The sequence below is a fragment of the Filobasidium floriforme genome, assembly GCF_021052385.1.
Source record: "Filobasidium floriforme strain CBS 6241 chromosome Unknown HD553scaffold_15, whole genome shotgun sequence".
Classification (NCBI taxonomy): domain Eukaryota; kingdom Fungi; phylum Basidiomycota; class Tremellomycetes; order Filobasidiales; family Filobasidiaceae; genus Filobasidium; species Filobasidium floriforme.
Window position 1 is genome coordinate 706,206 of NW_025763636.1, and position 15,553 is coordinate 721,758.

Here is a 15,553-nt window from a genome sequence, read left to right on the forward strand (position 1 = left end):
TCGAACGATGGACTGGATCGTCCAAGAGGGATCTGCGATCTGCGATCAGTTGGAGAAAGAAGATGTAAACAAACCCGCAAGGTCGGGCTGCGGCCGGAGGCTGCGCGCCAAATACGCGATCAAGGGGTGAAACATGAAACGCGAAGCAGAATGACGTAAACATCTGCATATCGCAGGCTCCATGGTGATCCACGGTTCGGCACCCTATCGACTGAAAAAATATCCTGATGCTCATATACAGAGCACGAACACTGTCTACAAGGCAGAAAGGGAAACGAGTCCCCTAGGAACGCCGGTGTTTGACCAGGCTTGCAGCTGAATACAAGGACCTGCGTCTGTCAAACGCAATCGTATACGGCCTCGAGATTGCTCTGATCGTAATGGTGAAAGCGGCCCTGAATGTTCGCATAGTTGATCTCAAGCCGATGTCATACGGCCAACGCGCGATTCCAGACGCGTAGCTGAAGCATGCTTGGCCAAAATTATACAATGCCACCCTCACAGCAAAAGATATCCGGCTACTGACTTGGCGTGAACAATTGATGCGGCTGGTTGGGAACAACGGCCGCCGGAGCGTGTGGAATCACCTATTCCACGCGCTGAATATTCCTCAGCCGGTCATCACGAACATTGTTGCGGCTTACTTTCGCCCATCTCGTCTTTCCGGGTTGGTGGGCTAAGCGTGAGATAAAGTCACAAACAGTGTCCTGGCGGGCCTGAGGATATTTCTTTCTTGCCCGCACGCGAAAGATTCCCACCGTGTGAGGCCAGGACCATTCCGACCGTTACATGATCGCATGGCGATTCTAGGCTCTCAAACACGTTGCAACCCGGTCGTACAACTACAGCCGGCCATTTCGACCCACCCTCTAGACCAAGAACCGGAAAGCTCCAAATCCAACATTCAAGACGGTACCGATCAATATCGCCATCTACATCGAGGTCACATCAGTACCTCCAGCTTTTCTCTCTCTGTGAAACCCGTATGGGAGCAAACCAAGGCTCACCTGAACACGTTGCCCGAAGACGACCCCGGTGATCCATTCCCCTCCAGCTCGTCCTCTCAACCCGAACAACCCCCTCTGGCCCGGGTTCCCCGGAGCCACCTCGCTAGCCCCCCTCGTGGTCCCCGTGCCACCATTCCCCGTCCCTGTAGTTCCTCCTCCCGTCGATCGGCCCCCAGCGCCGGGTATGATGCCCATGCTCCAATCCAGCGTCTCTTCCAATGCCTCGCTGTTTACCTCGCGAGTAGAAGCACCGTAAGAAGAACCGGAACTGGGTGGGAGTCGATCGGGTTCGACCTCGAGCGGGTCGAAGAAGTTGGGAGCGGGGATTTCTCGAAAGAAGAACCAGGGGAGGATGGGATAGAGGAACCCGACGAGGAGACCAGTGAGGATCGAGGTGTAAATGCCTTCCACGGCGGCTAGCGGGAGAGATGAAGTGGGAACAAGGTCAACTGATTGCTTTGGCCCATGTAAAAAGGGAAATGGAGGGAATTGCTCACTCTGCGCGGTCTCGTGCGTAAGATCACCCTCGATCCATTGTTCCTCCAGCGCTCTCGTATGTTCATCGTCTGTCACCGCCATGCCCAAGCCATCAACCACCTTCACGTCAGCTTCTTTTAAAGTTTCATTATGTAGATGAGGAGGGCTGGCGAGGCGCACCTTGATCCAACCCCTCGGGCACTTCTTCACCCCTTCCCGCATAGAACTGTCTCCTCATGTTCGCAACGTCTGCCGGAGAGAGCCCTGCGTCGAGGAGAGCATCGAAGCCTCGTCTACGGGGTTGCGTAGCCTATATCCGTGAACCATGTCATATTAGCGTTGTTATCAGTGCGCAGGTACAAGGTGGAGGGTAGGAGAAAGGAGAAGGTTGATGACAACACCAATACTCACATTGGCTTCACCTCCTTCCGCATCAGCATGCCCATCGACATCCACCCAAGCCCCATCTTGTCCATCCGGACCCTCCTGATCGTCATCGTCGACGACCTCGACCTTGGCCCCCACAACACAGTGTAACCAGACCTTTTCTTCCTCCTCCATACCCATACCCGTCTCCCTCGAACCCCGCTCCGAACCCGAGCTTCCGGGACCTCCGGTGTTACCATCAGCATCGACGGCTTGGTCGAGGAAAGCTCCAGCTACTTCGCTCAACCCTAAGCCTGAACGTGCTTGACGGTGTCGGCCTTCTAGTGTCCGGACGTAGGGTAAGAGGAGGATGCCGTCTGTCAGTAGACGACCCGAGTGGATGAACTTGAGCGGGTGGGAGTGGAGAGATGGGCGGAGGGATCTCATCTACGACAACGACTTGGGGATATCTCAGCTGAATATCATTGCAAATGCATGAGGAAATGCTACTGACCTTGTCTTTCACCCTCCCGACGCTCTCCCCGGCATCGACCCATACGTCAAGATCCCCTAAGTCTACCGTCTCTCCGGTGAACCTGAACGTTATGCTCCTCCCCCGTTCTTCCTCGACTGCCTTCTTCCTCAAACCCGAATTCGAAGCGTTATTGTTGCTACCATCTTCCTCGTCATTGTTGTCGTCTGGCAGGGCTCGCCGTTTGCCTTTCGCCTTGTCGCTCAAGTTGGGCAAGGGGAGATGTTGGTCGTCAGGACGGACCGAGGAGATGCGGCGTGCGCCTAGACGGGAGTTGCGGGGTGTCGTGGTCGGGAGGATAGGGTCTGGCATGGTTGAGGAGGAGAGGCAGCAGGTTAGTTGTAAGATACGAGTCGATGAATAGGTAATTGTCGATGGATATGATGAATATGATGATGAATGTCGCTGTAGGATGTTCCCCGCAATCACACACCCCCACACCCGCTTACGGCATGTGCGGCTTACGTTATCGCGAGAGGTAGTTCAGGGTAAGGAGCAGAGGGGGAAAATATATCTGCAACTTGCCATTCTCGATATTCGATCATTATCTCAATCTATCATCGGGTCAACAACAAGGGAGACACTACAGACAGGCTTGTCAGAAAACCATCCTCTCACTCCCTATAAGCCGCATCGCAGTCATGTCGACGGCCCCGACCTCGTCGACGCCGCTGTTGGTCACGCCATCGACATCGAGAGCCTCATCTCACGATCGCGCGACCCGAACAACACAGAAGAGTGTATCACAACATCAGCGACAAGGACGATCAACAGCAGAAACCAAAAAAGCAGAAAACGATCTCGACGTCAAGAACAAAGCATATAGCGCACCGAAAAAGTTTGTCTTGCGGATCAAGGACAAGATGTTGCCTTCCTCTCCCCGGAGAAGGTTCGTCACCGGCGTAGGACTGTTGTTGTGCGTGGTGGTACTGTGGACGACGTCGAATTTCATCACGTCGGACCTGTTAGAAGGGGGTTATAACAAGCCTTTCCTGTGAGTCCAGCTACCGAGTGGTACTTTCGGGAAGATCTTGTATACCTGTGACGTTGCTGTAGGATTATGGCTGATGGTCTCGTGAAATCGATAAAACATCGTGTGCGCCGCAGGATCACGTACCTGAATACGAGCGCCTTTTCGCTCTACCTCTTTCCCTTCCTCTTCAAACGATGGAACGCGGAACGACGGCAAGGAATCGCAGATCGGTGAGCCTCTTGTGCTCTGTGGACCGCCGAGTTTCGTACACGTCCTCTGAAGCTTTGAATCTCGATCGTGCTATTCCTGCGTGCAATAAAAGATCACACGAATACATCCCCGTGACTCAGGACGATCCTTTACAACCCCCTTCCTCCTCATCCTCTCGTCGGACCAGCACGAATACAAGCCATCAACACCCGGACAGACCTCCCTCGACGTTGACCACCCGGACCCTGGGAGTCAGACGGTCGAACAGCCTGATCAGGTCGTTATCGCCTTCCCCGGCGTTGATCACCCATTCGCAATTACACTCGTCGTTGTCCACCTTGCCAGCTCGCACGGAGGCCGAGTTCCATACCCATAACCAGCAATATCATCATTACCAATCGGGCTCTGAATCTGCTATCGCCGACCCCGACTTTGACGGGGAATATCATTCCGACAACGACAACCCCGAAGTCCAGCTCCAGCCTCTTCCTTCTCAACCAGACCTCGGTCTGACGGGTCAACCGAAACTCACTTCGGGGGAGACGGCACACCTGGCAGCTACGTTTTGTATCGTCTGGTTTGCGGCTAACTGGACGGTGAACGCTTCGTTGGGGTTGACGAGTGTGGGGAGTTCGACGGTCTTGGCGGGCATGAGCGGTGAGTCACGGGGTTTCTGGGGCAAAGTGCGAGAGGGAAGAATTCCGGAGGATACGGTGGTGTCGGTGGACGCAAACTCGCCGAGAGTCCAAGCTGACGAGGCTGTGGATGTCCTTCAGGATTCTTTACTTTGGCTTTGGGGCGGGTGTTTGGGGTGGAGAGTTTCACCAGGGCAAAAGTCTTGGCCGTGCTAGCCAGGTTAGTCCGATAGCCTACCATCTACTCTCTCCAGCTAGCTCTCGACTAATCTACGTCTCTTGACATCATTCGCAGCTTCATCGGTCTGGTCCTCGTCACCCATTCCGACTCGCTGCTCGCTTCCGTCTCGACGACCCTGCCAGGAGACCAACCCGACCCGACGGCACACGTCAAGAGGCCCATGTGGGGTGATGCGTTGGCGTTGTTGAGCGCGTTCTGTTATGCCATCTACGTTATCCTCTTGAAGGTCAGGATCGGGGACGAGGAACGGGTGGATATGCAGTTGTTTTTCGGGCAAGTCGGGGCGGGTATCGAGTACAGCCAGCTTAGACACTGATAAAGGTCATTTCGCCCTCCCACCTCTGTTTGCGACGCGCTCGCCCTCACAGCTTCGTGGGATTGTTCAATACCCTCTTCCTCCTGCCACTCATCCCGATCCTCTCGGCATTGGGGGTCGAGACGTTCGAGTTCCCGACGAGGAGACAGGATTTGATCGTCTGCGCCGTGAATATGGTCATCACGCTCAGTTCGGATTATCTCTACGTGTTGGCCATGTTGAAGACTACACCTCTAGGTAAGTTGTTGCCTACCGGCGCTTTGGATCCAAACTTGTCGCAGGAAGCTAACCGGTTGTTCCTCTCTGTGGATCCCGCTGACAGTCGTGACGATCGGACTATCGTTGACGATCCCGTTCGCCATGTTGGGCGACTTCTTACGCGGATCCACTGCGGCCCTGACGAGCCAGGCCATCCTCGGCGCTTGTCTGGTCATCGTCGGGTTCGGGCTGATGGGCCTCGAAGGCCTCGAACAGGATGAAGAGGCTCAGATCGTCGCTGTCGAGGTGCATCCTGGGGAGCATCGCCGGTACGACGAAGAGGATGTGGAGAGGGGGAGGAGGTCGGGCGTGAGGGCAGGGTCGGATTGAGGTCGTTCACTTGACGGGACACAACTATAGGATAGATGTGAGCATAATGAGAGATAGAGTTGCTAGACGAAGTTGTATATAGCCGATAGAGCGTTTGTATAAGCATTCAACATGATGAGTCGATGTGGCTGAGACTGCATCCTGAGTTCCAGAGGACAGCTTGGCATGTAATGCAATTCTCCAAGGATCTCCGTCTCTTTTCCGCTTCCTTGGGCGGAACTATCCGTCATTGATTGATCCTTCTCATCGACAACGTCCTTCACTGAAGCCAACTCTGCCTCTACATAGGAACGGAACAACCCCGCCTCCACCAATCAAGACGAAACACACACCTTTCAATGAGGCTGCGACTCAGGGAACAGCGTACATCAATCTCTACAGGTAAATTGTGTTCAAGCGCAACGCGCAGCCTAGTAACTGCCTACTGTAACGAGTTCGGAACGGGATCCTCAAACGGGAAAGTATCGTCTTTGTTGTTGTCATTTGGAGCTGGAATTGGATTGGAGTTGTCTGGAGGCCAGAAGCGGAAATCAGAACAGACCGATATGGTGAGTATGGTGCTTGCCCTCTTAGCTTTTTCGTCTCTCTTGTCCTCCGTCGGTTGTATAAGAAACCTCTCTCTACAACTACACAACCAGATATCTCAGTAATTTCCTCCCATCCCGTAACCGAAAAAAAGCTTACACATAGGTGGAACCCCATTTCCTATCTGGAAGATCCAAACTCCAGCGCAAAACCACTTAGCGAATGGACTCAGCAGCCACCAATCCCTCTACTCTCCTCAAAATCAGTCAGTTATGGACTAGTAAAAACATTGTGGTTGTGACTTACAGGTCGGTTCCCCTCGCGAGCGTTCTCGATAACGTCGGCACCCCTCTCATAATCACCTAACAGATCCTCGCTTCCCTCTGTGTATTCGAGCTGGTCCGCTAGTGCTCGGAGTCGCCTCACCACATGTGCCTTCCGTTCTTTAAAGGTCGAGGTGGTGGGGTTGAATGTGGAAGCCGGGAGAGAGGTGGTGTCGAATGCGGAAGCCGGGAGAGAGGTGGGGTCGAGGGCGGAAGCCGGGACAGAGGTGTTGTTTGGCTCGACTTCGAGACCGACGCTGATGGGACCGATGTGGGTGAGTGGTACCCTTGCCATGTGGTAGTATCTACACCCCGATTGGAAGGGCAAAGTTATGAATTTGGTTCGTAACAAGTTGCAAGTTGAACCGAATAACAAAGTCGGTCGATCTGAACTACTAGCTACTATATTGCTAGTGGAACGAATGACGACCTGATAGTATGCCGTTCCAGTCTCCGTCTCCTTCTTGTGCTCTCGTCAATCGTCATTGCTGTGCGTGTAGGGTCGATCGTAGGTTAATCACTCATTACAACATTTCTACATCAACTGGCTCGAGAGACCAGGTTTTGCCCAGTCGCGCCACCGAGTTGTACAAGAGGAGGTCGAGATGCAACCGTCATGAGTTCGAGCGTACCGGCTGCTTGTCAGCGATTTGCTAGGCCGCTCGATCCGTTCAAGCATGGACGTACCTGTAGGCCATTGATTGCAGGAGTACCGGCTGCACGATTTTCCTGTTGAAGCTGAAACGCCGCCTGTGTTCTTCCACGGCCATTGGCAGACCATTTAGGGACGACAGACGTGTTCAAATTCAGTAGCCATGAGCCTACACCTCATCGCTCACTTCCATCATGCAACTACTAAGAGCCTTTGGCTGGCTGCTCATTTAGTTCACGTTCTCTTTGATGTAGGTATCCTCGGGTCGTCACATCTTAGGTTGAGAGGAAGCATCGCGAATTTGAGCTGAACGAGGGTTTCGACCAGAGGAGAGACCGCCGGGATCTTTGCCACCCATACTCGACCACAGAAAGGTGTTTCATCATTCTCATCAAATTAGTGACTGAGGTCTGACCGAGGACGACGGGTTTCAGCTTTTACAAGACTGCTGAAACACGGGCTCAAAGTGCTGGATGCCGGGCTCCCGGAGCTGGCCGGCCGATAAAAACGTGTCAGGCTCAATGGAACTCCTTTGTGTTGATGTTGTTGATGGATGATGATGAATCAAGAAGAGCTATCATCGACATGTACGAGGACTTCATCTCTTCGATCGCACACTACCTATACTTTACTCTTTGCTCCTTGACACTTCCTGGCCATTTTCAGTACCTCTCCTCCAGACTATCCGTCCAACGACCCGCAAAATGGCTACTACCTCCATAGGAGCTTCGGTGAGCACCCGAATCTCAACTTCACAAACTCGACCCTTACGCTGATCAACGCTGATCACTGCCCTTCTGTCCCTCGCATCGATTGTTTTGATAGACCGGTATCTCTGGCGATGCCATCCCGTCGACGACCAACCAGATCCCCCAATCCGGCGCTCAGGGAGAGACGCCCAACCCCCCGAAGCCGTTTTACGATTTCGATGTCGTCATGACCTGCAACGGGTGTTCGGGTGCGATCGACAGGGTGTTGAAGAAGAACATCGTCGAACGTTAGTACTTTTTTAGCCTTTATATGCTACACTGAAGTGACCAGATGAACAATTTGTGGAGGCTGACTCGAGATATGATCTCGTTTACCGTGAATTCGGGTTTGACAGCCAACCAGTACGAGGTCTCGCTCGAAAGGCAGAATGTCAAGGTCTGGGGACCCAGCTTGCCTCCCTTCAGTACCGTCGAGGAGAAGATCAAGAAGACGGGAAAGACCGTGAGTCTGCTCTGAGTGCCTCGGCAGAGGGTCCGTTGCTTCGAAAAGGCCGCTGATATATGATTGCGGCTGTGCATCGTTTAGATCAAGAGCTCTCGGACGGTCGAGTGATGTGCTGGAGAGGCTGAAATTGGCTGGCTGGAACAGCTCTCTCCCTCCATTCTTAGATTGACTCTTACAAGGACGATGTACTATATCTTTTCTCTTGCGATATACCATCCCGGTTGTTGTGCACAAATGGAAAGGTGGTTGTACCATCCCGGTTGTTGTGCACAAATGGAAAGGTGGTTGCCGTCCGAGTCCCGAGCTGAGAGACCACTTTTTCGCATCACAAGCCACTTACTTCGTCCTCCTCATCCCTGACTCTTCTTTCCTAACCCTCAATATCCTAAGCCGATACATTGACGCTCCCTAGCATCAAGCGGTCTGCCACACAACGGCTCTCCTCCCACCCGGGTCATCCTTTGTCGGGGCTAGAATTGGTGATGACGTCAGCAAAGAGGCCATTCCGACAAGAGAGCACATTCCTCTCGCAGGAGGACGACTAACTCCCATCCCAGATCTATGAGCATAGTTCGACCTCCTAGCCTTTCGAACCGCTCAGCCATCTACCATAGGCCATAGACATATGTCACTCTTCAACTTGCGAAGACTCACGACAATGGCATCCGCAAACAAGAGTATCGTTCACTTCAAGGCGTAAGTAGGCAGACCGGACTTTCAGCCGGGAGCAGTACGCCGCGATGAGTTTGCTGAACCAGGTATGTCGAGCAGTATCGGGAAGGTCCAGGTGAGTTCGATCTTTGTCGAATCGCCTTCAACAGCTTGTATACGATTCTGATGCTGCGGGCGGCTCTTCACAGGGCGTATGCTTTCGAGCAGAGACCAAGGATCAAGCTACTGCCATGGGCCTGACTGGATGGTGTCACAACCACCCAGACTCTTCGGTCGAAGGTGTAGCTTACGGCCCAACAGAGAAGATCAAGGAATTGTGAGCCTTTTCCCACATAAAAGATGCTCTTCTGCTGTGCGTATGTGCTGAGGTATGAAAATGTCCGTACTCGTACAGTCGAAAATACCTAGCAGAGGGACCTTCCGCAGCGTCGGTAGAACGGGTGGAATATATCCGCGAGGTAGACGGTCCCGAGAAGCAGGTCGTCGACGAGCTCATCGATGGGAACAACAAGGGAGAGTTCGAGGTTCGGAGACATTAGATGTAGCAGTATAGGGGTAGATCGTATGCGTGATATAGTAATGTCGTCGATGTAGCCTGTGGAGCTGGGTATAGATCGGACCGATGTACAACTTTGATCATGACGTCCCTTTTGCGTTTTGTGTCATCAAGTCTACTTTTTCTTCTTCTTCTTCGCCTTGCTGCTCGCCCCTGGTCCTTCTTTTATGATGATATCCCCACCCTCCGCCTCAGTGCCCCGTGTCTTTTCCTGCATCTCCAAGGCAAACGTCACGTCCTTGACCATGTCCTCTAACTCGACGATCTGCTCCTTAGCCGCTTCTGTTTCTTTTCGAGAAGCTTCGAGCTTGGCTTCCGTAGCTTTGAGTTTGTCCATCAGACCTGAGCCCATGGCCCTCTCTGTACGTAAATCGTCCTGTAGTTTTCTCGCCAAGCCAGATATCTACGTCGGAAGCGGAGCAAGTCAGATTGAAACGACAAGATATTGAAGAGTCGCTTCTACTGACCTTTTCAAATTTGGATTCCGCCTGAGCCTTGGCCTGCTCCAGTCCGGGTAACATCTTGCTCTCCAGCGACTTCTGCGCATCCTCCGCTAGAATGTACTTTTTCCGCCACTGTTCCCCTTCGACAGCCTTCTGCTGAGCATCTTTAAGCTGTCTCGACAGGTTTCGCATCTCGGCATCGTGCAGCTGCTTTTGCTGTTCGAGCTGTTCCGATACGAGATAGGAGTATTCGAGAGTGATATCCTCCAGCTGAGCCATCTTCTTCTCGTCAGACGCTGTCGGACCAAAACCTTTGGCCAGGGCGGTCGCATTGAAGCGATCAAAATTGATGCCGCTTGGCACCCGGGTCGAGGTGGTCAATGATGTCGCAGAAGGTAATTCAACCAGTTTCCCGTCCGAGCGGTTCTGAATAAGCCGATGGACATAGCTGGAGGTCGCGCTGTCAGCATTTCAATCCGAACCTTGTATGAAGCGCAAAACTCACGTGTCCTCGAGATAATGCCATACGCGCTGAGTATCAATCTCCATCGAATACACGTGCCCCGATCGCAGGAAATGATCCCTCGCATGTCCCTGCTGGTATCGACTGCATCCGATATAACCGCAAACCACGCAGACCCAATTCGCCTTGGGATCGTTCTTCTCCTCGGTACACAGCATGCATTTGGAATAGGGAACATGCGCCTCGGACTCCCGCGTGCGATGAGATAGGTGACATGCTGGACAATCGGATTCTCCCCATTTCGATAGGCACTTGCAGTGAAAGACGTGCGAGCAAGGGGTAGTGACCAATCCCGTAACGACCGAGTCCATGCGTTCCAGGCAGACAGGACAGGTCGGCAGCTCGTGAATGCTCTTCGGAGGGATTCCGGTCAGAAGCGAGGGCAAGGGAGTTGCTTCCTCCTTTTGAGCATCCATCACCGTATGCAAGATCAGATGATGAATCCGCATAGGGTGGCATTGTTCCGTCCGATCTCGGTCGGTGGTAAAGGTCTTTCCCGTGTAAATCGACACAAAGTCGTTGGCTTCCTGAGTCTCACGGAATTTGAGCAGGACCAGGGTCTTGTTTGGAGAAGCATCGCTAAGCGGTGGGCAGGTGGCATTCTGATCAGTTAGGGAGCAATTGATTACACGTGAAGTAGGATCAGCTTACCGAATCATTCTGTAACCTTCCAAGCAAGTCGTCCAGGCTCCTAACCAGTAACCGAGGTTCGCAACATCCATCCATATCGGTACCGCAAGAATGGCTATCAGAGTTCCATCCTGACCTTCTGCGTCTGCTTGTACTTCCACCTTGCCTGCTACCTTGCTCTCAGAACTCGCCTTCCTCTCTTTGGTGTCGTCCGTCTTACTCCCGCCTGATGCCAAATCCGCCTCAAGCGCTTCCAACAGGCTCAAGGGCTGAGAATGCTTGAAGAGATGGATGATTCCCGGCCCGAGCTCGGTGGTTCCCTGTGTCTGCCTTTGTACCGGGTAAGGAATGCCTGGACCGTGCTCAGAGGCTGGGGAACGACACAGGGGACGGGCTCCCGGTTGATTCGAGACATCCGTGCCAACATCTACAGTAAGACTGGATGTTTGCTTCGAGGGCTTAGGCGACAATGTCGCTGATCCGGGCGGGCCTGTACTTAGAGACTCTAGTCCAGGGTCCTGATTACCGATGTCCTTTTCGGAATGGTAATCCACCCATTCGATACACAGATCTCCCGCTCTATAATCCCGATCGGCCGCGGCGTCGTCGCTCTCCCGACGAGAAATGACGATAGAATATAACGCTGGCTTCCTCGTCATGACGATATGAGTCCCAGATGTATCGGTGAATAGAATTATGTTGGGAGATGATTATGACCTATTCGTCATATGTAGCAGCTTTCCTGCATCGCCGCCTCGCCGTGAAGACCGTCGTAAACTGAGTCCAGCGGTAGGTTACGGCCGGCAAGCTGATACTGCTGAGAGCAAGATTGTGGTCAGATCTTTCCTAGGTTGAACTCCAAATTACAGATTACAAGGGGGGTTGCAAGGGAGTTGTACGATATACGAAGTCGACAAGGGCGTTGATACAATTTCGCGCTTAGCCGAACCTCGCCCGCTCTCTCCGAGTTTGCAACCACAAATGAAGCATACTCTCTCCCTCCAACATCCTCGGAATTTTCAACGTAGACATGGTATAGCATCAAGAATCACCCCGAGAGTATAAAGAGCTAGCTGGATTCTCGCTGCGACCATGTCGACCGAAGCCACCCGGCCTAGCGGTGTACCGAGCACTATCGAGATGCTGGAGATGCTCGACCAGGTCACACAGGTAGGTCACAATCACGGTCCGTCACCTTTACCTTACTAACGACTGAAAGCGCTACTTTGTAGGACATTCCGAGAATGCTAGAGTCTCTCGGGAATGCTATTGGTACGCTGGTAGACAGGAACACGGATCCGGCAAAGGTGGACGTGTGGGAGCGAAATCTCAAAGGTTTCAGTGGACAGTATTACGGCCGATTAGCGGTGAGACGAGGCTCCCGCTCGCAAATCGTCAGAATACCGGAGGACTGATCTCGTTGATTATATAGACATGTCAAAACGCTCTACGTACGGTGATCCGGCATCTCCATACCCTTGGGGTCGACCCGCATACTATACGACCTCCGATTACCGGTGTTCCTCCTCCAGCGTTCTCTCTCCCAGGTCCGGACAAGCCGTACGCTCCAGAGCCCTCAACAAGTCAACAGCCCGAGGGCCAAAAGGCAGAATCTTCAACGACGCCTGCTTCCGAGGCCGGATTGAGCCTGTATGCTGCCCGGCTGGAATTGAAAGCGCTGCAAAGCATGCAAAAGGCGTTGCACGATATGATGGAGGATAATACGGAAAGCGTCGAGGCTTCCCTGGCAGGAGACCATACACACACTGAAGACGCCAGCAATATACCGGAGCCGATGGAGACCAGTCCCGTTGTCGCGACAACAGCGATGTTGCCAACTTTACCTGTCGAGCCCGAGTCTGGGCTCGCAGCGGTTCCTCCTTCGGCCGCTCAACCAGCCTTCACACCATCTTCGGCGAGGTTGGACGGGAACGGAAGCATGAACGGTGCAACTAGTGCTACTGGAGGGCTAGGTGGATTGGTGGGATATGCGGACAGCGACGGTAGCGACGTCGAGATGAACAATTAGGGGGAAATCAAGCAAAGCTTCAAGAGACGACTCAGATTAACGAACCTCTAACGACCGACTCTGTAACGTAACGCGGGCTTATATCGATGTGCCAGATCGTTATGGTATGCATAAACTCTTCCTCGAGTCATGTCTGAGTGCGATAGTGACATCGCTAGTTGTCGTTACAAGTCGGTCTGGGGCATAAACTTCCACCCTATGTCTACTTCTTCATGTGGAATTTCAGAGTCTGTAGAGCGAAGAGGACGTCAGCTTGGTTCCATCTTCGGTCAGGTCGACTCGATTCGGACTGACCTTCTCCATCTCATCGAAATCTCCGGTAGCGACCTTGACGATATCTCGTCCGAGATCCGTCTTGAGATCCTGGATCGCCTGCCACGAATTCTCATCGCTGACAAAGTTGACCGCGATTCCTTGTCGTCCAAATCGACCCGTTCGACCTGAGCAGGACGCAGTAGTGTGGTTCAATCAGCGTCCGGGGACTCCGAGTTTCGCCCTAACAAAGACGTCGCTCTCGACTCACCAACTCGATGAAGATAAGTCTCGGTATCCACCCTATCCCTGCCCATTCCTCCCTGTCGAAGCGTAGGCAAGTCATAGTTGACGACCATTGTCACCTGACTGATATCGATACCTCGAGCGATGACGTTGGTGGTGATCAAGACCTTGGTGTTCCCATCTCGGAACCCATCGATCACGAGATCACGCTCGTTCGCGTCCTTGGCACCGTGTAGGGCGGCGACCGAGTGTCCTTCGGCGATCATACGGTTCGCAATGACATCCGCGGAATCTCGTCGCTATTCGCCAGACTCGGGTCAATAAATCCAATCCTCGCTTTTCAGCCGCTCCAGGCGCGACTCACTGCACAGAAGATGATCGACTGTCCAATCGTCAACAAGTTGTAAAGCTCCAACAGCACGTCATACTTGACCTCCTCGCTCTCGCAATCCATGTAAAATTGCTTGATCCCCTCGACGCTCAATTCTTCCGGCTTGAGCCTGATCTCGTTGGCATCCGGGGCGAAACGCTTGGCGAAAGCGTCGACCCGGTCAGGGAAGGTAGCAGAGAATAGCAAAGTTTGCGCAGCTGGCGGAATCATCCTAGAGTCAAGGAAGCATGTTCGTCAGCCCAGCCAAGGAGAGCCTCCCTTGCTCCTGGCGCGAGACTGACTTTTTGATCCTCAACGTGTGATCGCCCAAACCTTGGATATCCAACATATCATCCGCTTCGTCCAGTACCAAAACCTTGATCCCCTTGACGTCCAACACCCTCTTGCCGATCATGTCCATCACAGTTCCAGGGGTTCCAACGATCACCTGAGCGGTCACTTTTGTATTACGGTCCCAACCATCCTTGACGGCCAAGAAGGTTTGGAGAGGTAGGAATTTGCCCATGGACTGGATGACGATCTCGATTTGTCGAGCGAGTTCTCGGGAAGGTGCTAGACAGATCGCCTATTTTCACTCCTTTGTAAGCGATCCGAGCGGGCGAGTGTTTTTGAAAAGTGACCCACCTGAGGCAACTCCTGGCCATATGCGATCCTGCTCAACATTGTCAGACTGAAAGCCGCCGTCTTCCCTGTTCCCGATTGAGATTGGGCGATCATGTTTGATGGCCTATCTCGGAGCGGCGCTCAGTGTCCCGACCTCAATGATCATCATTGAAATCCAGGCTTACGGGTTTGCGAGCAGCAGAGGTAGAGCCTTCTCTTGGATCTTGGACGGTTTCTGGAACTTCATAGCATACAGTCCTTTGAGCAGTTGAGGGTGCCTATCATCGAATGCGATGAGCTACCGATGCCACCGCAACGACACAGTTGAAAGCAGCTCACAATCCCAGGTCTTCGAACGATTTGATGGAGAATAGTGGGGAATTGGGGTCGGCTTGCTGATCTCGAAGCGTTACCTATAGGAAAAGGCACGATAATCAGCTAAAGAAACCAGACGACGGCACAGCCAATCTGAACTCACCTTGACATCGTAACTCGACTGAAGAAGTTTGCTAGCTACAGTCCACATCGCAGCTTGTGAGCCCATTTTCGCGTACGGACTGTAACTTTATTACTGACCAGGACCAGGGGCGCTCGCCTCTTTCTGCTTCTCCTCTTCATCTCCAGCTTTTGCGGCATCGGGTGCCTCTTCGGCTGCTGCCGAAGAACCCTTGATGTCCATCGAGCTCACTTCGCTAGCATTGTCCTTGTCTTCCGTTGCCAAACCGCCTATTCTTGAGAGCAAGGATTGTACACCGGCATCTTCGAATGAAAGGGAGCTGATGTGAGACGTTGCTTCGTATGACCAAATAGTTTCGGTAGCGGCTAACCTGGCTTGGGGGTGGTGTCGACAAGGTGTTCTGATGGGGCAGTGTCTTCCATCTTGGGCACTGGACTGGACATTATGGGAGAGATTTTTGATGATTCCTGGTTGCCTTGAGATGAAGGAATGTAAGGTTTCGATATGTCGAGTACGCAAATAGCTCAGGGAATCAGGGAATCAGGGGTACGTATAGAACAAGTTCGATATCCTAATATCCTAACGTACGGAATGCTGCTTGGACCGATCTACGATGATGAATGGCTAAGAAAGGGGGAACGAGCAAATGACACGTCATACACGTCCACACCCTCGGCTTCCCCGCTCGGCC

The 15,553-nt window shown here is 52.9% G+C and overlaps 7 protein-coding genes across 7 annotated transcripts; 4 read left to right on the forward strand and 3 right to left on the reverse strand.

Annotated features, from left to right (window-relative positions):
* Positions 1–665: 665 nt before the first annotated feature.
* On the reverse strand, positions 666–2,728 carry HD553DRAFT_65470 (uncharacterized protein). Its single transcript, XM_046184392.1, has 6 exons — positions 2,365–2,728; positions 1,896–2,297; positions 1,665–1,794; positions 1,505–1,573; positions 1,008–1,423; positions 666–932 (listed from the first exon to the last, which is right to left on the reverse strand). The coding sequence occupies exons 1-6, from the start codon at positions 2,692–2,694 to the stop codon at positions 870–872; spliced, it is 1,410 nt and encodes a 469-aa protein (XP_046035527.1). The 5' UTR covers positions 2,695–2,728; the 3' UTR covers positions 666–869.
* A 517-nt stretch (positions 2,729–3,245) lies between these two features.
* On the forward strand, positions 3,246–5,345 carry HD553DRAFT_329218 (uncharacterized protein; the record flags this gene model as incomplete). Its single annotated transcript, XM_046181913.1, has 7 exons — positions 3,246–3,376; positions 3,490–3,585; positions 3,834–4,222; positions 4,342–4,420; positions 4,496–4,714; positions 4,810–4,994; positions 5,080–5,345. The coding sequence occupies 7 exons, from the start codon at positions 3,246–3,248 to the stop codon at positions 5,343–5,345; spliced, it is 1,365 nt and encodes a 454-aa protein (XP_046035528.1).
* Positions 5,346–7,447: 2,102 nt separating this feature from the next.
* On the forward strand, positions 7,448–8,348 carry HD553DRAFT_351071 (uncharacterized protein). Its single transcript, XM_046183587.1, has 4 exons — positions 7,448–7,576; positions 7,671–7,842; positions 7,951–8,057; positions 8,142–8,348. Exons 1-4 carry the CDS (start codon positions 7,550–7,552, stop codon positions 8,166–8,168), a joined length of 333 nt encoding a protein of 110 aa, XP_046035529.1. The 5' UTR covers positions 7,448–7,549; the 3' UTR covers positions 8,169–8,348.
* Positions 8,349–8,639: 291 nt separating this feature from the next.
* HD553DRAFT_314115 (Acylphosphatase-like domain-containing protein) lies at positions 8,640–9,306 on the forward strand. Its single transcript, XM_046180309.1, has 4 exons — positions 8,640–8,756; positions 8,832–8,847; positions 8,921–9,048; positions 9,127–9,306. Exons 1-4 carry the CDS (start codon positions 8,686–8,688, stop codon positions 9,269–9,271), a joined length of 360 nt encoding a protein of 119 aa, XP_046035530.1. The 5' UTR covers positions 8,640–8,685; the 3' UTR covers positions 9,272–9,306.
* Positions 9,307–11,842, reverse strand: HD553DRAFT_314117 (putative RING finger protein). Its single transcript, XM_046180310.1, has 4 exons — positions 10,906–11,842; positions 10,237–10,833; positions 9,756–10,179; positions 9,307–9,691 (listed from the first exon to the last, which is right to left on the reverse strand). Exons 1-4 carry the CDS (start codon positions 11,541–11,543, stop codon positions 9,404–9,406), a joined length of 1,947 nt encoding a protein of 648 aa, XP_046035531.1. The 5' UTR covers positions 11,544–11,842; the 3' UTR covers positions 9,307–9,403.
* A 74-nt stretch (positions 11,843–11,916) lies between these two features.
* HD553DRAFT_314118 (uncharacterized protein) lies at positions 11,917–13,002 on the forward strand. Its single transcript, XM_046180311.1, has 3 exons — positions 11,917–12,054; positions 12,117–12,251; positions 12,317–13,002. The coding sequence occupies exons 1-3, from the start codon at positions 11,977–11,979 to the stop codon at positions 12,911–12,913; spliced, it is 810 nt and encodes a 269-aa protein (XP_046035532.1). The 5' UTR covers positions 11,917–11,976; the 3' UTR covers positions 12,914–13,002.
* HD553DRAFT_314120 (putative DBP5-RNA helicase) lies at positions 13,003–15,479 on the reverse strand. Its single transcript, XM_046180312.1, has 11 exons — positions 15,233–15,479; positions 14,982–15,164; positions 14,884–14,918; positions 14,745–14,818; positions 14,591–14,683; positions 14,427–14,529; positions 14,084–14,367; positions 13,776–14,013; positions 13,437–13,710; positions 13,208–13,353; positions 13,003–13,142 (listed from the first exon to the last, which is right to left on the reverse strand). Exons 1-11 carry the CDS (start codon positions 15,303–15,305, stop codon positions 13,116–13,118), a joined length of 1,530 nt encoding a protein of 509 aa, XP_046035533.1. The 5' UTR covers positions 15,306–15,479; the 3' UTR covers positions 13,003–13,115.
* Positions 15,480–15,553: the final 74 nt, after the last annotated feature.

Coding starts and splice junctions, on each gene's coding strand:
- HD553DRAFT_314117 (XM_046180310.1), bottom strand. CDS start 11,543: ATGACGAGGAAGCCAGCGTTATATTCTATCGTCATTTCTCGTCGGGAG. Junction 10,834..10,905: donor GAAGGTTACAGAATGATTCG/GTAAGCTGATCC, acceptor CCCACCGCTTAG/CGATGCTTCTCCAAACAAGA. Junction 9,692..9,755: donor CGGAATCCAAATTTGAAAAG/GTCAGTAGAAGC, acceptor CTTCCGACGTAG/ATATCTGGCTTGGCGAGAAA.
- HD553DRAFT_314120 (XM_046180312.1), bottom strand. CDS start 15,305: ATGTCCAGTCCAGTGCCCAAGATGGAAGACACTGCCCCATCAGAACAC. Junction 14,919..14,981: donor GGCGAGCGCCCCTGGTCCTG/GTCAGTAATAAA, acceptor TGTGGACTGTAG/CTAGCAAACTTCTTCAGTCG. Junction 13,143..13,207: donor ATTTCGATGAGATGGAGAAG/GTCAGTCCGAAT, acceptor TTCGCTCTACAG/ACTCTGAAATTCCACATGAA.
- HD553DRAFT_65470 (XM_046184392.1), bottom strand. CDS start 2,694: ATGCCAGACCCTATCCTCCCGACCACGACACCCCGCAACTCCCGTCTA. Junction 2,298..2,364: donor TCGGGAGGGTGAAAGACAAG/GTCAGTAGCATT, acceptor TCGTTGTCGTAG/ATGAGATCCCTCCGCCCATC. Junction 1,574..1,664: donor GCCCGAGGGGTTGGATCAAG/GTGCGCCTCGCC, acceptor TGGCGGTGACAG/ACGATGAACATACGAGAGCG.
- HD553DRAFT_314118 (XM_046180311.1), top strand. CDS start 11,977: ATGTCGACCGAAGCCACCCGGCCTAGCGGTGTACCGAGCACTATCGAG. Junction 12,055..12,116: donor TGCTCGACCAGGTCACACAG/GTAGGTCACAAT, acceptor GCTACTTTGTAG/GACATTCCGAGAATGCTAGA. Junction 12,252..12,316: donor AGTATTACGGCCGATTAGCG/GTGAGACGAGGC, acceptor TTGATTATATAG/ACATGTCAAAACGCTCTACG.
- HD553DRAFT_351071 (XM_046183587.1), top strand. CDS start 7,550: ATGGCTACTACCTCCATAGGAGCTTCG. Junction 7,577..7,670: donor CTACCTCCATAGGAGCTTCG/GTGAGCACCCGA, acceptor TTGTTTTGATAG/ACCGGTATCTCTGGCGATGC. Junction 7,843..7,950: donor GAAGAAGAACATCGTCGAAC/GTTAGTACTTTT, acceptor CGGGTTTGACAG/CCAACCAGTACGAGGTCTCG.
- HD553DRAFT_314115 (XM_046180309.1), top strand. CDS start 8,686: ATGTCACTCTTCAACTTGCGAAGACTCACGACAATGGCATCCGCAAAC. Junction 9,049..9,126: donor ACAGAGAAGATCAAGGAATT/GTGAGCCTTTTC, acceptor GTACTCGTACAG/TCGAAAATACCTAGCAGAGG.